This window comes from Esox lucius, chromosome 5 (genome assembly GCF_011004845.1).
Source record: "Esox lucius isolate fEsoLuc1 chromosome 5, fEsoLuc1.pri, whole genome shotgun sequence".
In the NCBI taxonomy this organism is placed as follows: Eukaryota; Metazoa; Chordata; class Actinopteri; order Esociformes; family Esocidae; genus Esox; species Esox lucius.
Genome location: NC_047573.1, coordinates 15,928,691 through 15,945,628, shown reverse-complemented (window position 1 = coordinate 15,945,628; position 16,938 = coordinate 15,928,691). Strand labels below are relative to the sequence as shown.

Genomic DNA, 16,938 nt, shown 5'->3' with positions numbered 1-16,938 from the left:
CTGACACTTTGTGTGTAGGCTGTCCCTGTGTGAGAAGGCCTTGACTGAGTATCTGGACACCAAGCGTCTAGCCTTCCCCAGATTCTACTTCATATCCTCTGCTGACATGTTGGACATCCTGTCTAATGGAACCAGCCCCCTTCAGGTCAGATCCAGAGAGAATCTGGAAGTGGAAGTGCTGCCGAAGTTTAGCCTTTTAAAGTGTAATCAATTAGATATGGATGAGTCGATCCTAGAACACCAGAAGTCTAATTTAATGAAGGACTATAAGTCTCCACTAGAGGGCAGTGGTGGCCATACTTAGCCAAATCTTTCTCTAGTCGACTGAAGGATACAATCTGTCAATTAAGATTTATCCTTATTTTTCCCTTTCCCTGCCAATGTCCCTAGGTCCAGAAACATCTGTCCAAGCTGTTCGACAACACAGCGAAGATGCAGTTTGAGACAGATGTGGAGGGAAACCCTACTAAGACAGGCCTGGGCATGTTTAGTAGGGAAGAGGAGTACGTCCCATTTAACCAGCCCTGTGACTGCACTGGACAGGTAACTTTGGGATGAGGAACAAGGAGGAACACGCACTGTTTTTACCTTTCTCAGTACAATGTGTGAAACCTTAAATCATGTCAGTCCAGTGTATTAGTCTGTGTTTGTCCTTTGTGTTTGTCAGTCATTAGACTGATAGGCTAGTTGTTTCACATGAGCACAGTGAGCTTCTATTTACATGGTGAAATATGCCCCTCATTTATAAAGTGACAAACGCATGAATATAATTTTTTCCATGTGGAGTTGTCTTCAGGTGGAGGTGTGGTTCAACCGTGTTGTGTCATCATGTGTGTGGTTGTCTTCAGGTGGAGGTGTGGTTAAACCGTGTTCTGGACACCATGCGGAATACGGTGCGTCATGAGATGACCGAGGGAGTGATGGCCTACGAGGACAAAGCTAGAGAACAGTGGCTGTTTGACTATCCCGCGCAGGTACTGTGCTATATTACAATTAGAGTAACTCAGGGTTACGGCAGGGCTGTAGCAAAAACCTACACCCCCAACAGCAGTCAACGGTGCTGACGTCCTTAAATCTGCACCTCTCACCACAAACCTCTGTCTCTGACCTTTAACCTCTATCTTCCGTCATGTGTTTGTACTGTATATTTATCTCGGCCCTTAGGTGGCCCTTACATGCACTCAGATCTGGTGGACATCAGATGTGGGCATGGCATTTTCCCGCCTCGAGGAGGGATATGAGAACGCCATGAAGGAGTACTACAGGAAGCAGGTGGCCCAGCTCAACACACTAATCTCCATGCTGATTGGACAGCTGTCACCGGGCGACCGTCAGAAGGTCATGACCATCTGTACCATAGACGTCCATGCCAGGGATGTGGTCGCTAAGGTCATCGCTCAGAAGGTAACAAGGAAGAACCATCCTTGTCAGATTTGGTTTGTTCTGCGACTCATTCCCTGTTTGGACATCTGAATAATGGCAGAAGGCTTTTAAAAAAAAGTACCCGAGGGCTGTTTTGCAACTGTACTGAGTAAAGTTTGTTGACTTTCGTAGACACTGAACTCCTGCTATGGTAGTTCAGTCAGACGTTAAGGAATGCCTCCTTTGAAATAAGTTGTCCAATGGCAGCAACCAAAAATCGTGGATTGTAACTTACGCAATGTTGACGGCAAGGCAATGCAACACTGGTAGCTTATCTGCCCCGATGTCCCTGTTCTCCATTTTCTTTTCATTCTGTATCCATTGTACTGGCTTCGCCCAGGTGGAGAACTCGCAGGCGTTTGTATGGCTGTCTCAACTTCGTCATCGCTGGGATGAGAAGGAGAGACACTGTTTCGCCAACATCTGTGATGCCCAGTTCCTCTATTCATACGAATACCTGGGCAACACCCCCCGACTGGTTATCACCCCCCTGACTGACAGGTAAACTGACCAATCACAACTATGCTGACACAAGGTAAACAACCTAACTTACAGTACCTAACTGGTTGGAGATTGAAGGGATCAGAGTTAGGCACCGGTGAGGTTTATGAACTTAAATCTGAAGGTTAAAATGAGGTATGGCAGAGGTATATGGAAGATAGTTTTAGAAACAGAATGAGTGAACAGAATATTATCAGTAGATTATATAGAAAATGGTCAGTATGCTGGTCAGAACAACATATGTATATGAGTCGATCACTGATTCGCCAGCTTGTCCTTCTCTCAACTGCCGATTGGTCAGCTCAAACTCCCTAGGTGGATGTTAACTTCTTCCTGTGCATTTTAAAGATGGTCTGTTTGAGGTAAATTCTGTGTTCATTTCTATATAAAAGTGTTTTTACAGACCGGTGTCAAATAAAATAAAAAAACAATACAAAGTATTTGACCACTACGACCTTGGCATAGATGCTATGAGTCTCTGGAACACTACTGGAAAGATGGAGCACCATTCTTCCAAATTATATTCCTTAATTAGATGTTTTGAAGATGGTGGTGGAGAGCACTATCTAACACAATGGTCCAAAACCCTAAGCCTAATCTTCCATAGGTATTCAATGGAGTTGAGACCTGATGACTGTGAATATGATTAATATAATTTACATAGTCATCAAACCATTCAGTGACCCCTTGTGCCCTGTGGGTGGGGGCGTTGCCATACAGGAAAAGACCACTCCCATCAGCATACCAACGTTTCACCATAGGATGAAGTTGATCTCCCCGAATAACTTTGTAATGATTTGCAGTGACCCTACCTTCTGAGGGGACAAGCAGGCCCAACTATGCCAGGAAATGGCTCCCCACAACATAACGGAGCTCATTTATTCAGTTTTTTCCTTTAACTCGTCACCTATCTGTGACTCAAATGTAATCGTCAGCCTCAATAACATTATTTGGGCATGATTTAACTGACAATTCTGTTTTAAAAGAAAGCGTCTGTCTGCAGTCACTTCATAAAATGTAACAGATAATATAATATTGTTAATTTAAAATTGTGAAAAGAACCGAACAACAATTGATCCCTGAGGGACCTAATTTGTTATGTCTAAGAATCCTGATCAGTAACAACCCTGTGTTCTTTAAGTTTAATTTGACAGGGTTCTACAATGCCAACTGATGAAAGCCTGAGGATAATAAGTATATAAATGAGTAATCCACAGTTTTGAATATGAAGACAAGCCAATTAAAAGGGCTCCACAATGTTTCTTATCCATACAATTAATAATATAATAAAAATAAAAAAAACATCAAGATGGTGCTGTAACTAGTTAAGAAACCTGAATGAAATAAATGTGATATCAAGTTGTATTTTTAAACTGTATTTTTTAGCCAGGCAAGAGTTTGTAGATTGTTGTGTGGGTAGGTACATGTACAGTAGTGGTCAGCTACTCTTTGGGATTGCTAGTAATAGTTTACTTTATTAGTTTGCACCTCCATGTAGGTTACAACACCACTGTTGGAAACGTCAAAGATAAAATTAGAACAGAAAAGCAGCACAACGACCTGTTTCTGTAGTCCAAACCAAAAGTGACCGGTAGCTTATTCCCTTTGAAGCTAGAACAAAGCACAACAAAGACAATGGTGTTTGAATGCTGGATTAGTTATCAGTGGCCATGTGATGGTATGAACAGCTTTAGGACAGGACAGTGTCCTCTTTTCTTCTCTGCCTGTCAAACTCCTTACCATACTGGGGTCAAAGCAGGTTATCATTAATTTACAGATGGCCAGTTTAGAGGCAAGACTACAACCTAAAGGCAGACGTTCTTCAGGATACCGCTGGACAAATGCTACTGACAGAAGATTACATGCACCTGCAGGCTAAACTAGGCTTGTTTTATACAAAAATAACTGACATAAATAACCCACTTGATTAGTTGATCTGTTCGTATTGATGTCTTTGTGTTTTCACGCCTAAGTCAAACCCTGTGTTTTGTGTTACCAGACAGCTGGTCTATAATATCAACAGTCTCGATTGATGTTTTAGACGTTTGTAAGTGCAATGTTAGCATGTATAATGGGTTGAACAGGAGCTCACCTGGGGATCACCTAGTGGCCGGTTTGCGATAGGCCCGGAAACTCTTAGTGATCAAACACAATTGATGTAACCACACGTACACGATACTTTGAACTTCATTTGAACAGCACAAAGTGTTTCAGCCACATCTGAGATGTGCTCAGGCGTAGGTTTTCAGAAGAAGACGTGTTTACCCACTCAGACAATTGACTCTGAGATGTTTTATCATATTTCAAAAAACGGCCACAAAGCATTTGTAGCAGGCACTGGATGACATACTATACAATAGACTGGATGAGACCGTTTATCTTCCGGATGATTGCGAATCTCATTAAGCTTAACTCTGAGTCAGTGAATTTACCACAGTGGCCCCCTGTGAGCATGTTTTTAACTGGTGTGGGTGTGTTTATTCTCTAACTGTGTGTTTGCCAGGTGCTACATCACTCTGACTCAGTCCCTTCACCTGACTATGAGTGGAGCCCCAGCAGGTCCAGCCGGCACCGGGAAGACAGAGACCACCAAGGATCTGGGCCGAGCCCTTGGGATCATGGTCTATGTATTCAACTGCTCCGAACAGATGGACTACAAGGTGGGCTAACGCCTCTTTACAGACAGGCTGTGAATCATCTGTCATGCTTCTCTAACTGTTGGGTGTGTCTATCTGGCACTTCTCTTTTTCTCTCTCTCTCTGTTGGTCTGTCTCTCTTTCTCTGTCTCTCTTTTTGTACTGTACTTCCTTCCTTGAAGGAGGAACAGAAAAGTTAAACCCTACACACACACACACATACACTTCAAACCTACAGTCAAGTCACGCCTGGTTAGTGTCAGGGATCTGCCCTATAATTGGGAGGAACACTCGGATCCTTCCTCTCTCCAGCCCAGTGGTTCCTTTGATGGGTGTATAAATATATACAACCTGGTTGGCTGATGGCATATCAATTGCCCAATTAGAGGCCACCATATTGTCACTCCTCAGAAGAAGCAGTCATACAAATGAATAGAATTCTTAGGTATTTTACATTGAATTGTTTCAAGGACAGAATTACCTGCATTTTAGTATTTCATTGTTTTATTGAGGACATTTAAAAAAAAAGTTATGCCTAGAGCACAGCCTTCTTTAATTTTTATTTTGTTTATGTTCAGTTCATATCATATTTATGTATTTAGCGTAAATAAATTAGACATTCAGGAACGCATTTTGATGGGATCTTGTCTTGGAAAAGAGGTCCCAAAAAGCTGCTTGGTGGCTGTGATACAGCGGCTCTGTCAATCACCCGGTGTTTCTCCACATTATTAGTTAGTCTCAGGAGGCTTCGGAGAGAGGTGACTCTGGTGGTGTGCGCTGGCATTTAACCTTTTCCATTATTTCAACAGACAGCCAGAAAGAAAATGTTACCTGTTCCAGCAACCCGCTACTGTGGTTAATGTCAAATGTCAATCATCAATCTTACAGTGTTTCTTAACCCACGACCCTTCCCTCACTCCCTGCAGTCATGTGGGAACATCTATAAAGGACTGGCCCAGACAGGAGCGTGGGGCTGCTTTGACGAGTTCAACAGGATCTCTGTGGAGGTGTTGTCTGTGGTCGCTGTGCAGGTAAGCATGTCCCCAGGCAATAATTCAGTGGGGAGAACTAGTATTTGATACACTGCCGATTTTGCAGGTTTTCCCACTTACAAAGCATGTAGAGGTCTGTAATATTTTATCATAGGTACACTTCAACTGTGAGAGACGGAATCCAAAAAAATGTATCCAGAAAATCACATTGTATGATTTTTTTAATAATTAATTTGCATTTTATTGGAGACTGGCTTTTTAGATTTTTGTTTTAGATTCAGTCTCTCACAGTTGAAGTGTACCTATGATAAAAATGACAGACATGCTTTGTAAGTAGGAAAACCTGCAAAATCGGCAGTGTATCAAATACTTGTTCTCCCCACTGTATATGATCAAACATTATAAATTCATTGGGTGCTTATATATTCTTTCATATCCTTAGTCCTCTTGGGAAACGTACAGAGTGAGGCCAGAGCCTGGGTCAGATATTATCCAATGGCTGCCCGTGCACAGTCGGGGTTGCCTTACTCAAGGCCACAACGGCAGATTGTTTTTGGGAACCAAACTAAGTAATCAAATAGGTTTATCGACCATCCATGATACTGGCCTGCTGGGATTTCGTGAAGTTCTGTCAGTTCTCTCATGTTTAGTCACTACTGTGAGGTTTCTACAGAGCAGAGGCATCGCTGCCTCTCACTTATCTCAGAAAACATGATGTTCATGGTGAAATTGATACGCTTCAGCCATCGTCACACTAGCAGTAAAGCACACTACAGCCAGTTGCGTGACCCCTCGCCAGAAGCTAGCTTTCAAAGAAAACTTTCTCCATGACGGCTGAGATAGAGAGAGAGAGAACAAAGACATAGATGGGCGATGACATAGAATGAAGAAGAATAGAACATGTGTTCTGCCTATGGACCCTCCCCTTCCTCCCCTTCCTCCTCCTTCCTCCTCCTTCCTTCTCCTTCCTTCTCCTTCCTCCACATACAGAGCAGCTGGGTGGTGTTCATTAGCGGAAGGCAGTAGAAAAATTAAATGAGGGTTTGTCATTGGACAAATCAAGGTAGTGTGTCTCTCCTGGTTCCAGTCTAGTTTAGTCTTTTGTTTGGTGCCTAATACAGCCAACGTCAGAGGCAGTGTCTGACAATCCATTCTGTTTAAGAGGAGAGCAGGTGCCATAACGTGACCAAGCGTTTGGCTGCAGACTGCAGTTTGTGTTTGGAGGTGGCGTGATCAATTCATCATTTGGGAAACGGAAGAACACACAAACACAGCTGTATGGAGACAAATTAGCTGAACTCAGCCCCTCTCATCTCCTCAACACAATGTTCTGTTGGTCAAATTGCTTGCAACATGCCGGACTGGATTGTGAATATTGCCTAATGGGTGTATAGCTGTACGGGAATGTTTGGGTTGTTTTTCATATTTACGCTCTGTCAACAGAGTTTATTTTCTGAAGTAGTCTATGGAAATCTTCAGAATCAAGCTGCAGTGTGATTACCTTAGTACTTCTAAAATGTAAAGTGATATTTGCGGTGATGCAAAATGTACCAGTATTACCATTTGAAGCCAGATACTTCTGTGTCTCTGGATCAGAGGTTTTATGCATGGCAAGCCACACTGCTCAATTCTCATGGTTCAGACTCTGCATGACAGTGATAGAAAAATTAAATTAAAATGAGATGAAATTGGTAGATAGAAAAGTGGTGAAAGGGTGTGTGTCCCTGTATGTGTTTGCCCATGTCATTGTGTGTGTGTGTGTGTGTGTATGTGTGTGTGTGTCATTGTGTGTGCTGGCCCGTGAAGAGCTGTTTCTCTGCTGCAGTGTGTCTGATGTTAAATATGATGGATTTACAGTATTTGGGATTTTGGCTTCCGACAAGGACACTACAAAGTAACATTTCGGGTGGTTGTTACATTCTACCTTAATTTCTCCCCAGTTTCATGGTTTCTAATTGTGTAATGAACTCATCCCGACACACTGGGACATGCATCCTCCCCCCAACAAATACTGGCAAGTATCACAGCGTCTTTGTCGCTTGCAACCTTCCAACCAGGATATGAGCCGATTTGTAAGAAGAAACACCAAAACCCATTTTGACTGACAACTGCAGTCACCTTGAAGGGTCCCACCCACCACGTGGACTTTACTAAGACAAAGACCCTTTTCAACTCACCCCCGAACCTGAATGGTGCTTTTCCAAATGCCTAAGCAGATTGTAGTATAGGCCCAGATATGTAATGATGGCCATATGCTTCTGTTCAGCTGGGATCTTATTCTTACTACCCACATCCAAGGCATAAGTAGGATATGTCAGATGTGGCGTGGCCATCTTAATAATTTAAGTAACAGTAGCAAATGGCTTTTAGAAGGAAACAAGCCTCGTCTCTGTAAGTTGCCATCAAACATGAAACACTTTCACCAAACCGCCACACTCATATTTTCCACCACTTACTTTTGCTACTACACACACAGCATCTCCATACTGCAATGTCTCCAAAAGGTCTTCGTGGCCATTTCCTGTGAAAGACATATCGATTTATTAGTGTGACAACCGCTGTGGGTATTTTAATGTACTTTTGGTCTACCTCGTATAAATTACCAAAGTTGTAATAGCAATACATTGTATAGGTAGAATAAACCACCAGTCTCTGTCTTGTTTATAGATATGGGTGTGGAACACATTCAGTGAAATAACCTGAAGAAACCAGTGGGGCATATTGATGTTCTTATTCTACTTCATTTATATAGACTTTTTTTGGCATTGTACACACAGATCCATACATGCATATGCTGTAGCATTTCTTTGGCTATAGAGTATGAAAGCCATTATCTTTTGTGTTTGGTGGTGATTGATTGGATTCCAGTGATGGTATCTGTCAAGACCACCAACCTATTTTTAATACACTACAGTAGCGATATCTGTTTTGTTATTAGACTAAACATCAATCCTAACGGCCTTGTGTCTCTATATGGTTCTCTCTGTATCTGTGCTATCTGTCCTGTTCAGGTGAAGAGCATCCAGGACGCCATCCGAGACAAGAAGCGGAGGTTTAACTTCATGGGAGAGGAGGTGAATCTGTCCCCCTCTGTTGGCATCTTTATCACTATGAACCCAGGCTATGCTGGCAGGACAGAACTACCAGAGAACCTCAAGGCCCTGTTCAGGTACCACACGGAACATACACAAAAGAAAATCCTTTCTCTTTTTTCCTTTTATGAACTGGTGAGGATGGTGTTAAATAAAGAATTAACCTTTGGATGTGTATAACATGTTGGAAGAAAATCTGACCAATGACAGTGAACATATCTCAGCAGCACAATTACTATTGGTGAACTTTTTCTGGTTGGAACCAGGGTGACCGTGTCCAGCCATGTGACGAAATGTCTCTCCCTCCCTCAGGCCGTGTGCCATGGTGGTGCCAGACTTTGAGCTGATCTGTGAGATCATGCTGGTGGCTGAAGGCTTCCTTGATGCCAGAGTCCTGGCCAGGAAGTTCATCACCCTCTACACACTTTGCAAAGAGCTGCTCTCCAAACAGGTGCAGTATGCTTCTCATTGAATGTATGGTTTAGATCCATTATAGCCTCATCCCAGGTCATTGTGGCATGACAAGCTGGCTAGCCCAAACAGATCTCTCTATATATCGTTCCATCATGTCTATATGGATAATTAAACAGAAATGTCTTGATATAGAGACTACAGCCCCATATACAGTGGATATAAAAAGTCTAAACACCCATGTTAAAATGCCAGGTTTTTTTGATGTAAAAGAATGAGACAAAGATAAATCATGTCAGAACTTTTTTCACTTTTAATGTGATCTATAATATGAACAATTCAATTGAAAAACAAACTTACATCTTCAATGGGGAAAAATGAAAAATAAAAACCTTACAATAACCTGGTTGCATAAATGTGCAAACACTCTTATAACTGGGGATGTGGCTGTGTTCAGAATTGACTGATTCAAACTCATGTTAAATAGAAGTCATTACACACCTGCCATCATTTAAAGTGACTATGATTATTCAAAAATAAAGTTCAGCTGTTCTAGGAGGATTTTCCTGACATTTTCTTAGTTGCATCTCAGAGCAAAAGCCATGGTCCGCAGAAAACATCAGAGGGATCTCATTGTTGAAAGATATCGGTCAGGAGAAGGGTACAAAATAATTTCCAAAGCATTAGATATACCATGGAACACAGCGAAGACAGTCATCATCAAGTGGAGAAAATATGGCACAACAGAGACATAACCAAGAACTGGACATCACTCCAAAATGTATGAAAAGACGAATAGAAAACTGGTCTGGGAGGCTTCCAAGAGGCCTACTGCAACATTAAAGGAACTGCCAAAACCTCTGGCAAGTACTGGCTGTGTGCTACACATGTGACAACAATCTCCCTTATTCTTCATATGAATGGGCTATGGGGTAGCGTGGCAAGACGGAAGCCTTTTCTTACAAAGAAAAACATCCAAGCCCGGCTGAAGTTTGCAAAAACAAACATCAAGTCCCCCAAAAGCATGTGGGAAAATGTGTTATGGTCTGATGAAACCAAGGTTTAACTTTTTGCCCATAATTCCCAAAGATATGTTTGGTGCAGAAACAACACTGCACATCACCCAAAGAACACCATACCCACAATGAAGCATGGTGGTGGCAGCATCATGCTTTGGGGCTGTTTTTCGTTAGCTGGAACCGGGGCCTTAGTCAGGGTGGAGTGAATTATGAACAGTTCCAAATACCATGCAATTTTGGCAGAAAACCTTCAGGCGTCCATTAGAAAGCTGAAGATAAAGAAGAAGTTCACGACAACGACCCAAAGCACACATCCAAATCCACAAAAGCATGGCTTCACCAGAAGAAGATTAACATTTTGGAATGGCCCAGCCAGGACCCAGACCTGAATCCAATTGAACATCTGTGGGGTGATCTGAAGAGGGCTGTGCACAGGAGATGTCTTCGCAATCTGACAGATTTGGAGCGCTTTTGCAACGAAGACTGGGCAAATATTGCCACATCATGATGTGCCATGCTAATGTATTCCTACCCAAAAAGACTGAGTGCTGTAATAAAATCAAAAGGTGCTTCAACAAAGTATTAGTTTAAGGGTGTGCACACTAATGCAACTAGGTTATTGTCAGTTTTTTATTTTTCCCCCTCAAAGATTTCAATGTTTTTTTTTCAATAGAATTGTTCACATTATAGGTAACATCAAAGGTGTAAAAGGTTCTGACATGATTTATCTTTGTCTCATTCTTTTACATCACAAGAACCTGGGGTGTGTAAACTTTTTATATCCACTGTAGTATGGGACATCACAGTGATTACAGTGAATCTTGTCATTGTGCATGATCTGTACAGATGGTGGTTTGTACAGAAACGTTATTTGACGGCCTGTACAGAAACTTATTGTGGTGGTCTGTAAAGAAACGTTATGTGGTTGGCTGTACAGAAATGCTATATTGTGGCCTGTATAGTAACATTATGTGGTGGTCTTTATAGTAACAATATGTGGTGGTCTGCAGAGTAACAATATGTGGTGGTTTATTCAGTAACAATATGTGTTGGTCTGTACAATAACATTAAACACCTTCATCTCACATCTGAGTTTCATGGTGCTGGATTTTCTGCAAAGAATGGCACGTCCTTGCTTTTAATGAAAAGGGCATTTTGATTTGAATACATCTTATTCAGTGTTTATTTTCAGTCCTACAAAGTGTTGTTTGTAAAAGTTTTATAACATTGAGCAAAGTCCATAATGAACAGACTGTATGGTAAGCAATGTTGTTAATGGCTGAAACTGCAAATCAATGGAAGGAATAAAAAAAAACAAAGTGGCTGATTATAAGTGGATTGAATAATGCTGGTACTACATTCTTTACCTCTACTATCACAACATCACTTTCTGTGTGAAACCTTGTGTGCAACAAAGATAAATATGTAACAGATATATATATATATATATATATATATATATATATATATATGGTATATATATATATATATACATATATAAGTTTTGAACACCCCATCTTACATTCAAAATACAAAACACCAGTATGTTTGACTTTTCAAAACAACAAGGATTATACTTTGTCTAATCAAATGAGAAACCTGGTTAAAAATTCTTGGTAACAGTGTACAGATTGTGTTTTCTTTTCATGTTATAACCGACCGTTGGTATTCTTCCACTATTTAGTAACATTTTACATTCAGAGAATCCCTCCTTTCATGGTAATGTTGCTTGTCTCCCTGGTCTCCAGGACCACTATGACTGGGGGCTGAGGGCCATCAAGTCTGTCCTCGTCGTGGCTGGCTCTCTGAAACGAGGTGACCCAGACCGACCGGAGGACCAGGTTCTGATGCGTGCTCTGAGGGACTTCAACATCCCTAAGATTGTGACCGATGACATGTCAGTCTTCATGGGGCTTATCGGAGATCTCTTCCCAGCGCTGGACGTTCCCAGGAAGAGAGACCTGGAGTTTGAGAAGCAAGTCAAGCAGTCTGTTCTGGACCTCAAACTACAGGCTGAGGACAGTTTTGTACTGAAGGTATTGTTACTGGTCAACCAATATGCACTCTCAGCCTTAGTTGGTTGCCTCTCAATGTTAGTTGGTTAGTTACCATGTTAAAGAATGAACCAACTGATTAATCAAAAACTGAAACATCTGACCATAACTGACCATAACTACAAGTTTAGAAAGTTTAAAAATCTTTATTTCTGTGCCTGAGCAAGGCAGTTAACCCAAAAATCTCCTTGTTCAAAATAATAATTTGTCTCAGTAAAATAAGTGTTAAAAAACAAGAGTATATAACAGTTTCTTGTCAGTAGATGATTGTCCTATATTAACCCTGTTCACTATACAGTCATGTCTCTGACTTCCTTCAATAACCGTGCAAGGGCCTAGAACCCACACTTCAACAATATAACAAAATCAACACTAGAATTGTCCCGCTACTGGTCGAATTTTCTCTAAAAGTCATTTACCTGGTGTTGCACTATAATGTGTCCTTGCTAAATCTACACATTAGTGTCACTGAAGTCTGGCTTGTAGATGAATCGGCCAAATATACCAAGCCCCAACCCTCTGGTTACACTGTAATAACGTCCCAGGTGGAAAGGTCCATCGTCCCACACACACACACACACACACAGAGACATAGGAAAGCAGAGCCAGGGGAAATGAATGCAATCTGCAGCGGGTCAAAGCGGCACGGTAACATCATAATGACACTCCATCACACCGCTGTAGCATCACATCACCACGCCTTTGTCACAGACGCCACGCGTATCCGGAGGTCATCAGGCCGAGGAGACGCTGGCAGGTCTGTAATGATCCGGCTTTACTGTCAGAACGTCAAGCACCGGGTGTGACTTGACAACCTGCTCCCTGTCGCCATATCTGGCCGGGTTTTAGTGCGCTACCTTTGACCTTTGAGTCTGTTGGGCCGTTGGTTGGAGTGAAAGGGGGAGGTCCAGTGGTGAATGAGTTAACCTGCCTTGTGTTAGCCTCTCGTGGGTCCAACGTTAGCACCTTGTGGTGTCAGCTCCACGCACGTCACCACTGTAATCAGTGATCGGTCTTTCAGATGCTAAACGCTACACTGAGGCTGAATAGTTCAGGTTGAATAGGATGCCAGTCGATGGCATTGATTCGGCGTGCCATTTGTGAGTTTCACTTTTGAAGGATTCTCTTTTCTTTTCCTCTCTCCCGCTTTCTTGCTCTTTCACGCTCTCTCTGTCTGGCTTGTTTTCTGACAGTTACAGACTTTGAAATTCTCACCGTCTCACTGTCATCTGTGATTTTCCCAAGTTCCTGTCACATCCACCATTATAGATGTTAATATTATGTCTGTCTGTCGTAAGTGTTGCTGATATTCTTGGGGCAGATAAGGTGATGAAATCTCACAGATGAGGGTATGTCAGTGTTAGCATTGTGTCCTCAGCCTTTCCAGTAAACACCGCACTGCTCTCTCACTGAGCTGTAACGGGAGTGGCACGCACTGGTGCTGTGAGTGCCTCTGCTGCATTGCAGTGTGCTGTACTGTTCTGTACAGCAGGGACGACCACAGTTTGTGGCCCAACCGAGCCACATTAGGGAGATGTAAATTCTTGGGTGGGGTGATTAATTTATCCAAATCAATGTGCTCTCCATGAAATGGGGAGTCATTTTAAATACACAGGATGAGCATTGTCATGACTCTGTCTAGTTTTAAACATTGTTTTAGGTGTGTTTTAACCGTTTATTCATGTATATGCAGTATGAATGGTCAGCCCAGCTCTGCTGTGTTGTAATAGTCTCTCCCTTCCTTCCTCCCTCTCTTCACCCCTCTCTGTCTGTCTCCCCCAGGTAGTACAGCTGGAAGAGTTGTTGGCAGTGCGCCACTCTGTGTTCGTGGTGGGAAACGCAGGTACAGGAAAGAGCCAAGTGATGAGGTCACTCCAAAAGACCTATCAGAACATGAAGCGGAGGCCCGTGTGGGCGGACCTTAACCCAAAAGCTGTGACCAACGACGAGCTGTTTGGCATCATCAACCCTGCAACAAGGGAGTGGAAGGATGGTAAGAAAGTGGATGGATGGTAAGGAAGTGGAAGGATGGTAAGGAAGTGGAAGGATGGTAAGGGAATGGATGGATGGTAAGGGAGTGGAAGGATGGTAAGGGAGTGGAAGGATGGTAAGGGAGTGGAAGGATGGTAAGGAAGTGGATGGATGGTAAGGGAGTGGATGGATGGTAAGGGAGTGGAAGGATGGTAAGGGAATGGAAGGATGGTGAAGGAATGGAAGGATGGTAAGGGAGTGGAAGGATGGTAAGGAATTGGAAGGATGGTAAAGTAGTGGAAGGATGACAAGGTAATGGAAGGATGACAAGGAAGTGGAAGGATGGTAAGTAAGACATGATGACCCTGATGCTGATAATGATGACGGTTATAATGATGATGACAGTAATGATTATGATTAAAATCGAAATACTAGTTACGATAATGGTGAGAATTTAAGTTATGATTTCATAATGGAGACGATGGTAATGATAATAACTATGGAGATGATAATGGCGTTAATGTTGACGTAGACATGTGATATGTGCTTGTGTGCTAGGCTTGTTCTCAAATATCATGCGGGAGCTGGCCAACCTCAGTCACACTGGGCCTAAATGGATCGTTCTGGACGGAGACATAGACCCAATGTGGATCGAGTCTCTCAACACTGTCATGGATGACAACAAGGTTTGTGTGTGTGAGTGTGTGCCAGTGCAGGTGAATGTGACTGAGTGTGTGTGTGTGTGTGTAATAACTGGATGTGCCGCTCCCTGCGTTAGGTGTTAACCCTGGCCAGTAATGAACGCATACCTCTCAACCCGACCATGAGGCTGGTGTTTGAGATCAGTCACCTCCGCACTGCTACTCCTGCTACTGTCTCCAGAGCCGGTACCCGTTTGGTTACTTTATCTCCTCTCATAGACCATTGTCTCCTTCTCATAGACCATGCATTTGTACCTACCATGTCATTTCTGTTGACCTGTGACTACTGAGTAACCAGGTCGGTTTTTCTCTCCAGGTATTCTGTACATCAACCCAGCAGACCTGGGCTGGAACCCGCCCGTCTCCAGCTGGATAGACAGGAGAGAGGTCCAATCAGAGAAAGCCAACCTGACTATACTGTTTGACAAGTACCTCCCTCCGTGCCTGGATACCCTCAGGTCAAGGTGCAGTTACACCTCAGCTGTTATGGGTTGTATTTTACGTGTGTGTTCACGTTGTGGTCACTGATGGCTTAACTGTGTCCATGTGGTCAGGTTTAAGAAGATCATACCTGTTCCGGAGCAGAGTATGGTCCAGATGCTTTGTTACCTGTTGGAGTGTCTGTTGACCCCAGACCACACCCCTCCAGACTGCCCTAAGGAACTTTATGAACTCTACTTTGTCTTCGCTGCTGTCTGGGCCTTTGGTGGGGCCATGTTCCAGGACCAGGTAGCTACGGCTGGATCATTCAGTCCTGTGGTTCAGAGAATGTGTCTGATCATTAAAATGACATCTTAACAGCCATACTTTTCAGCTGGCTTCTTTCAGAGTTAAATCCTATGAAAGTTTTTTTGATCACTAGTACAAAAGTACTTTTTATTATTAGCGCTAATCTTGATAATCGATTATTCTGGGCATAACACGCTCAATTATTCCATTAATCAAAAGAGGAAAACATGACTCACTTTTATGTGGTGTTGCTTTTTCATTGAAAGAACAACATGTAAAGCCGTGGTCCAATGTTTCATGAGCTGAAATAGAATATTCCAGATATTATACTATGGGCATATCTGTATTACCAGCCATGTGAAATCCATAGATTAGGTCCTAATGAATTTATGCTAATTGACTGATTTCCTTTAATAAAAAGTAACACAGCAAAATCTTAGAAACTGTTGCGTATTGCGTTGACATTTTCTTTTTTGAAATCTATATTTTTAGACATGCAGAGACCCCAACGGTACCCGTACCGGTATGCTGTCATTTTAACTGCTAAAGTATAGTGGAGTTGCCCACGGTGAAAGCCAATTCTGAGCCCAAATTGCGACATATGCTTGTCATTATTTTTTTCTTTGGAATGTTCCGGCACTTTAGATCCTTTCGCCTGTGTATTGGGTCACTGTGTAGGGTCACTGCTGCCTGGAGGCTCAGAAATGTTTCAGGTAATGCGTGTGAAATCGTTGTGCTCTGAGTCGCCAAACATGTCTATGCTAATAGGGGCAACGTATCAGTGACTAACCAACAAACGAAATCGGTAGATTTTAGTAGTCGAATAATTTGACTTAGTCAGATAATCATTGCAGCTCTAATTATTATCATTAATATTTAACATTATTTATCTAAAGAATAAACATGTTTTTCAAGACAATCCTGGTTCAACCAAGAAAGCTTTAGTAAAATAATTTGTTCTTTAACTCGCCTCGATCAAAGTTTAGCTAAGCGTGGTGTCAATGGGAAAACGACATGCTGTATTGTAGCATCGTCTCTGGAACCAAGTGATTTCCACTTCCAGTCCTAAACACTGTAGCCAGCTGAACAGCGTGAATGTTGTAATGAGACGTTGCTAAGCAACCCAGACAGCTCCTTACAGTAACCGCGTCCATCTAAGTTATGGGATGAAACAGTCTCTCATGGCGTGCCAATGTACTCCACTTTATTTCCCCATCCACACTGCATTTATATGCTAAGTGGATTTATTGAGGGTAGAGCAGGGTGTCAACACATTAGACAGCCCAGAGAGAAGAGGACAGGACAGAGACAGAGGAGATGACTGTACAGGGATGGATCCTTTATACTAGGTGAAATGATGGATGGATGGATGGGTAGGAGTGTCATCGTGTATCATTTGATTGTGTTTCA

General features: G+C 42.4%; 1 protein-coding gene across 1 annotated transcript in view; it reads left to right on the top strand.

Annotated features, from left to right (window-relative positions):
- Positions 1 to 16,938, top strand: part of dnah9 (dynein, axonemal, heavy chain 9) — a 103,905-nt gene that overhangs the window by 17,269 nt on the left and 69,698 nt on the right. The window contains exons 26-40 of the mRNA XM_010891866.4: positions 19 to 145; positions 391 to 543; positions 849 to 974; positions 1,165 to 1,404; positions 1,763 to 1,923; positions 4,427 to 4,583; positions 5,486 to 5,590; positions 8,563 to 8,720; positions 8,956 to 9,094; positions 11,822 to 12,109; positions 13,910 to 14,120; positions 14,657 to 14,784; positions 14,877 to 14,985; positions 15,116 to 15,263; positions 15,354 to 15,528. Of these exons, the coding sequence (XP_010890168.2) occupies positions 19 to 145; positions 391 to 543; positions 849 to 974; positions 1,165 to 1,404; positions 1,763 to 1,923; positions 4,427 to 4,583; positions 5,486 to 5,590; positions 8,563 to 8,720; positions 8,956 to 9,094; positions 11,822 to 12,109; positions 13,910 to 14,120; positions 14,657 to 14,784; positions 14,877 to 14,985; positions 15,116 to 15,263; positions 15,354 to 15,528 (2,425 nt within the window). The remainder of the gene's footprint in view (positions 1 to 18; positions 146 to 390; positions 544 to 848; positions 975 to 1,164; positions 1,405 to 1,762; positions 1,924 to 4,426; positions 4,584 to 5,485; positions 5,591 to 8,562; positions 8,721 to 8,955; positions 9,095 to 11,821; positions 12,110 to 13,909; positions 14,121 to 14,656; positions 14,785 to 14,876; positions 14,986 to 15,115; positions 15,264 to 15,353; positions 15,529 to 16,938) is intronic.